At 36.7% G+C, this 7,500-nt stretch overlaps 1 protein-coding gene across 2 annotated transcripts in view; it reads right to left on the bottom strand.

Moving 5' to 3' along the window:
• Positions 1-7,500, bottom strand: part of LOC106871446 (synaptotagmin-15) — a 272,781-nt gene that overhangs the window by 9,276 nt on the left and 256,005 nt on the right. For both annotated transcript variants that reach the window (XM_089364108.1, XM_089364109.1), the window contains 3 exons: positions 6,558-6,651; positions 2,688-2,858; positions 2,193-2,319 (listed from right to left, as the gene is read on the bottom strand). In XM_089364108.1, coding sequence (XP_089220234.1) covers positions 2,193-2,319; positions 2,688-2,858; positions 6,558-6,651 — 392 coding nt within the window. The remainder of the gene's footprint in view (positions 1-2,192; positions 2,320-2,687; positions 2,859-6,557; positions 6,652-7,500) is intronic.

The following is a 7,500-nucleotide window of genomic DNA, read 5'->3' on the forward strand; positions in this document are numbered from 1 at the left end:
GGAGAAATGTATGGAAATTTGGAGATGTGATGATTCGACCTACGTACAGCGTAAGTTTTCTAGTGAGGCTTCAATATGTAGAATAAAAAAAATCATTCCAGACATAATAAAGAAACTCTGTGGTTCTCAACTGGGATGCATATATCTCTTAAGGGTCCTCATAAGATCTCTTAAGGGTCCTCGTAAGCCTTTGCCGTTAAAATTTATGTAAAAAATATCGGTTATACTTCTACAATATAGAAAATAGTTTAATTTTTTATACAATTCCTAGAAATATTTAATTATAAAACTAGAGTAAAGTTGAGATCGAAACTTTCCATAGGCGAAAAATGGTTGAGAAGCCAATTGCTGAAACTAAAGAACCGCATACATCGACATTATTTAGTTTCAGCGAGCCTTATGAAACCACAGCTCAGACACACACGCACGCACACACACATACACACACACACTTATATACATACATACATGCATATTTTTTTGTGAGTGTGTGTGTGTATGTATCTGTCTATCTATCCATACATGTGTATGTACATATATGTATACATATAAGCACATATATTCTTATATTAATGCATAAACACTCATATATACAGCGTATGTGAAAACAAAAGGAGAGGAAGACAGATGCATAGACAAACATGAATACATCGTATGTGAGAGAGAAAGAAGGAAAGAGAGACAAAGACAGAGAGAAAAAATGAGAAAGAGATAGACAAACAGAGAGACAGACAAAACGGAGAGAAAGACAAAATATGAAATGGCTGAATATAACTGAAACTTTTTTAACACAGAGCCTACTGAAACATACAGGCCAATCATTTTCTCAAACAACAATTAAAATACAAATTCACTTTATGGTATGCAGATGAAGTTACTTCACAGTTAAATTCCGGTAAAATCTGTAAATAATGTTACTGTTCAGTTAAAACACTCAATTGTAAAACCATTGCATACTAAATGGGTTTTGTCATCATTTGATTGTACATCTAAACATAAAAATATTTTGTTGCAAGTTTGGAAATACACAGGTATACTTAATGTTGTGCAAATCAAAGACGATGATTTCATTGAATGTCGTAATTTTTAATTGAATGTAGATTTTTGTGTATTTTTCATTTGAAATAAACATATTACAAAGAATAGTTGATTTTCTTGCCTCGGGTTTCTCCCCATTTTATAAAAATGACTGAAACTTATAACCTTTTAGGATCAAATTTCGCGGATTTTATTTTCGCAAATATGCCAGCCTCGCGAATTTCGCGAAACTAAATTCCTCGCTAACATTTCATACGTTTTAGTAGATGCATATATATTTATTAGGTAATAACAGTTTGTTTCGGTTCCATGCAACTTAAATTTTTGGGGTTCGTTAAACCAACTGAGTGGAGGCGCAATGGCCCAGTGGTTAGGGCAGCGGACTCGCGGTCATAGGATCGCGGTTTCGATTTCCAGACCGGGAGTTGTGAGTGTTTATTGATCGAAAACACCTAAAGCTCCACGAGGTTCCGGCAGGGCATGGTGACGAACCCTGCTGTACTCTTTCACCACAACTTTCTCTCACTCTTACTTCCTGTTTCTGTTGTGCCTGTAACTCAAAGGGTCAGCCTTGTGACACTGTGTCACGCTGAATATCCCCGAGAACTACGTTAAGGGTACACGTGTCTGTGGAGTGCTCAGCCACTTGCCCGTTAATTTCACGAGCAGGCGGGTTCCGTTGATCGGATGAACTGGAACCCTCGACGTCGTAAGCGACGGAGTGCCAACAACAACACACCAACTGAACTCGTGAGGCGCGTTGAACTGAATTAAAGGATGTCTAAGATGGCGTATGGACACTAGACTGCTTTTGGTCACAGATTGGTGCTATCAATTTGGCAGGGACAGCAATAGATAGATAAGATAGCGAGATAGATAGAGAGAGAGGCGGATATATATATATATATATATATATATATATACATATATATATATATATATATGTCATAGATATCCTTATATCACAATTAAATTATATTATATTTTTCTCTTGAACCGGCAAATGGCATCTCTAGATTCCTGAGACACATAATTACAATGTATTGCGCTGGTTATTTTTCTTCTAAAGTATCAGTATATTCAATGTGCTTTTTGCATACGATAACTATAGTTTTTCAAAATAGTTTTTTTTTTTTCAGTATAAGAAATATTACCCATTCCAACGTTGGTGTTACCATCTGTTTTCTTCAGGTCTCTTGCCTCAAATATAGCAGTGGTAAGGCGCTCCAAATGGCTGTTGTAAGACAAGGCAATAAAAATTTCCCCTTTGTCGGAGGTGGACTGCAAAAAGAAAAAAAGAGCTTAACAAGAGATTAGTGTAAAATTCGAGTATATATTACTTATCTTATTATTATTATTATTATTATTATTATTATTATTATTATTATTATTATTATTATTATTATTATTATTATTATTATTATTATTCGGTAGTCGTATTGCCAAATACATAGCGTATGGATTATTTCGTACCCTACAACATTCAAATCAATAGTACGTGTTAATTCCCTGCACGATCTTTTCCACACAAACATTTGTTTGGTAAAACCAAAGACAAAATGCGAAAGAACACATTGAAAGTGAGTCGTCAAAAGCTTAATAGAAAAAAAACCCATTTAATAAATGATTATACGAAATATATTTCTAACCTCTGACACTTCTTTCTCGAGGTCCCGCCAAATAACCATTCTCTCGTTATTCTCGCAATCATATTCTTTGAGCGGGAACAATGCGTGTCCAATTACATTATGACGTCGGTGACGATCCACATCAAACATGGTGAACTTCAGAATTCGATCATCAAAAGATTTGTGCGATACCTGCAATGGAATTGGATAATAAATTTACGGTTTTCAACACCAGCAGAGCAGAAATGAAAAGAAATTCGCTGGACTGTAGTTGACTTTGCAAATAATCTGTTGATAAATAAATAAGAAGTGGGGTCCTTTTGGGGACAGTTACTACACGGAAAATAATCAGTTCGCCCAAATATTTGGCGGAATTACGTGTTTCTATTTTAAACTGAGAATAAAGATGAACTGAATGTAGATATTTATCGGACTTATTTTAGTACGATGGTTTTAGGTAAAAATGCATGAATCATTTCATTCTTTGTAGAAGTCATCCGCAAGATATAATTGTAGGCCCTGCATCGCTTACGACGTCGAGGGTTCCAGTTGATCCGATCAACGGAACAGCCTGCTCGTGAAATTAACGTGCAAGTGGCTGAGCACTCCACGGACATGTGTACCCTTAACGCAGTTCTCGGGGATATTCAGCGTGACACAGTGTGACAAGGCTGACCCTTTGAATTACAGGTACAACAGAAACAGGAAGAAAGAGTGAGAGAAAGTTGTGGTGAAAGAATACAGCAGGGTTCGCCACCATCGCCCTGCCGGAGCCTCGTGGAGCTTTAGGTGTTTTTCGCTCAATAAACACTCACAACGCCCGGTCTGGGAATCGAAACCGCGATCCTATGACCGCGAGTCCGCTACCCTAACCACTGGGCCATTGCGCCTCCACGCAGGATATAATACGAGGTATATAAATTAAACGTTTTACGAAGCGGAACATTTATAGATGGACAATAATTTTTGTGTAGAAGACATTCATGGAATGAATGGTTTCCCTTATCTTTTTCTTCTTCCCCCTTTCTTCATAGAGACTTCCTACTTTAGCAATCGAGAAAGAAAAGGGAAGAAATTCTAAGTGACTGCATACATACTATTTCCAGGGACTTCTACCTTGCGGGTGTATTTTCCTGAAGCTAAAATGAGAAGTCAAGTATTTACCCCCAGATTACACTAATCAGGAAAGGATCTAAAAATGCTTCTGTTGATGATGAAAAAAAAAATAATAAATTCTAATTTGAGCCTCCAAAGAATCTTTGTTCTTTAGTTCTCAATCCTTGTTTTAATTTCAAAATTCTGTCTATTTCTAGTTACAAAAAAGCAAGATGAATGAAAGGCAAATGTATATGGACGTATCTCTAGACGTGTGTCAATGTAGAAGGTTAGACATACGTGTATACGTGATAATACAAAGGGCTGCAAATGATCGGCATAGACAGAAATATGAAGAAACAAATATAGACAACTCACAGACATATATGCTAAGTTATTTAAATTATTTCAAGAAGACAACGTTCTGTGGCATTAACTAGAACTTCCACCTGTCCTGAAGATGACACTTTGGAAATACTGTACGAGTCTAATCTACAGACTATGAAATATAACATAATAAACGTGACAGTTTTTCCATATCAAAAGTGACAGCAACATACTAGTTATCAACATAGCAATATCGAATGAATATAATGTTGTATTGATAGAATTACAACGATGTAGCTGCTGAACTAAAAGCATTGTAAAATTTATAAATTAATTACAAGAGTATTGTGGCGATCACATCGTTTATAATTGGCACAACTATAATAGTAATAATAATATACAACATGTTCTGTAGATACTTTGACAATTTGCCTATACGAATAAAGAAGGCAACTTCTCAGAAAACAGCATTATTATTATTATTATTATTATTATTATTATTATTATTATTATTATTATTATTATGAAAGGAACATTAAGAAGAGTGCGACTGTTATCGAATGAACAATATTTCGACACCTCGTGTCTCTTCCACGAGTTCAAAACAATCATCTCAATCCACTTCATTTTGGCAATATTTAAGGGATCTACTTTACTCCTCCCATTCGATAACAGTCGCACTCTTATTGTCGTACTTTTACCTTCAGAAGGAGTATCGTCAATCCTTAAATATTACCAAAATGAAGTAAATTGAGATTATTATTATTATTTTTTAATTTTTTATTATCATCCTCCTCCTCCTCCTCCTCCTCCTCATCATCATCATCATCATCATCATCATCATCATCATCATCATCATCATCATCATCATCATCATCATCATCATCATCATCATTATTATTATTATTTTATTATTTTATTATTTTACTTGTTTCAGTCATTTGACTGCGGCCATGCTTGCGCACCGCCTTTAGTCGAAGAAATCGACCCCAGGACGTATTCTTTGTAAGCCTAGTACTTATTCTATCAGTATTCGAGCGGTTCCAATCAGTGCTGTTTTCTGCAAGTGTTCCACCCTTATTGCAGCCCCTATTTGCTCCATGTACTTCTCAAGAGTTTTTACTATTATTGAGTGAGAGAGGAGTGAATGCCATCAAAGTGACACTGGGGTAAAATATACGAAGCCCAGTATACCCATCATGACTACCCGTCTGATGACACCGGGCTCGTTTATCATAACCATGTGTTGGCGACATGGTGATAAACAGCGCATGACCTTGCAGGTGGGGCCCAGTTGGAATTTTCTTCAGGCTGAGTAACCCATCCCGCTCAAAAGGTCCTTTAATAAGGGTGTTGAACGAAACACCCATGCTCCCCCATTACTTCTGGTCGTGATCAGAGATACACATATCGTCACACTAAGGGACATGCTCAGCTGGTCAAGGTCAAACAACCGACAAGCAAATCTGTGGTATTGAGCAAAATATTTGCTGTAGCGCATCTTCTTCTTCTTCTTCTTCTTCTTCTTCTTCTTCTTCTTCTTCTTCTTCTTCTTCTTCTTCTTCTTCTTCTTCTTCTTCTTCTTCTCATCATCATCATCATCATCACCACCATAAACATCACCATCACCATTATTATTATTATTATTATTATTATTATTATTATTATTATCATTATTATTATTATTATTGGCGAGCTGGTAGAATCGTTAGCACACCGGGCAAAATGATTGCCGGCATTTCGTTCGTCTCTACTTTCCGAGTTCAAATAACGCGGAAGTCGACTTTACTATTCATCCTTCCGGCGACCATTATTATTATTTTCTTTTTTTTTTATGTGTGACAACAACGCATGGCATGAGAGTGAAGATGGGGTACAAATATACGAAGCCCTATATACCCATCATGACTACCCGTCTGATAAGGGTACATCAAGCACATGCATCACAACCATATGTGCACAACATGGTGATCTCATATCAAGATGGACAGCGCATGACCTCGCAGGTGGGGCGCAGAATATTCTTCAGGTCGAGTAGCCCATTCCGCAGAAAAACGTTGCTGAGGTTTAGTAGCCCATCCCGCTCAAAATGCCCCTCAATGAAGGTTGTTAAGGATGACGGACAAAACAACTATGTTTCCAGAGGTAAATTATCTAAACCCAAAAGAATTCCTCTTAATACATGGCTATGATGATTCCCAGCTACTTCTGTTCGTGATTGGCCCGGGGCTATAAGAGAAGACGCATGCCTAAGGTGCAATGCAGTGAATCTGAACCGAGAACCACATGGTTTCAAAGTGAGCATTTTAACCACACGCTCATGTTCGCGCCAACACGGGGAAAACTATTTTAATTTTTGAATTTCAGTTCAAAAATTCTAATTGACAATTAAAATTTTCAAAATGATGACAATCAAAATGTTGAATGGAAAAATTTATTTTCGAGACAAAGAACGAGATCATTTGATACCTGGAATATGTAGCTTTCTTCAAATTTTGGGTTACAGGTTTTTTTTCTCAGTTTCGACTGTAAATAGCGCCGTTCGTCAGGCATTAAGTAGATCCTGTGAAAAATAAATAGAGAAAAATGTATAGGCACGTTGATGCAAACAGGACAAATATAACTCAAAATATGCGTATATGTATATTTTATTAATATCTAGCAGCAGTAACAGTGTAACTCAAGGTCCGAGAGTTTCGTGCGTTGGCACATACTAAAATAGAGAAAAAAATATAGGGAGGAAAAAGAGTTGTATCTTGTCATGCTTTCGTGCTTTGGTATGACGATTATTAATAGTTTCGACTTTTAACACAAGACCAGAAATTTTACATTTACGTTCAATAATAAACAGGTACTTATTTTACTGACCCCGAAAGAGACAAAGTCGGCGGAATTTGAACTAGGGACATGAATGCGGACGATATACTGCTAAGCTGTATATCGTCTGCATTTTATATTAACCATCTGACCGCTTGGTCAGATGGTTAATACTAAGGTATAAATTGCATGTGGTGCAGATGGGTCACTTTATGTCCGATGTGACAGGAGAGAATCGTTTTATCCGTGCAAAGCGCTTCTTAAACAATTTGAAACACCACGAGGTTGGAATTATTTGGTTTTACATCGATGAGAAAAACTTCGATCTGGAGCAAAGACCAAACTGAAGGAACGATAGTTGGTTATGTAGAAACGTGAGTGAGGATCCAACGTTCACACATACTAAATTTTCAGCAACTGAGATGGTTCTCTGGGTCGTCAGCAACATAGGAGACGCCATGCCTCGTCTTTTCTTTTTCACAGGATTTAAGAGTCAATGCCACTGTCTACATAAAAGTACTGGAGAAAGTGGAGAGACCCTGGATAAATAGAATATGCTATACGAATATATGTATGTATGTTTATATGTATGTCT

Source organism: Octopus bimaculoides, chromosome 16, assembly GCF_046866305.1.
Source record: "Octopus bimaculoides isolate indiv1 chromosome 16, ASM4686630v1, whole genome shotgun sequence".
In the NCBI taxonomy this organism is placed as follows: domain Eukaryota; kingdom Metazoa; phylum Mollusca; class Cephalopoda; order Octopoda; family Octopodidae; genus Octopus; species Octopus bimaculoides.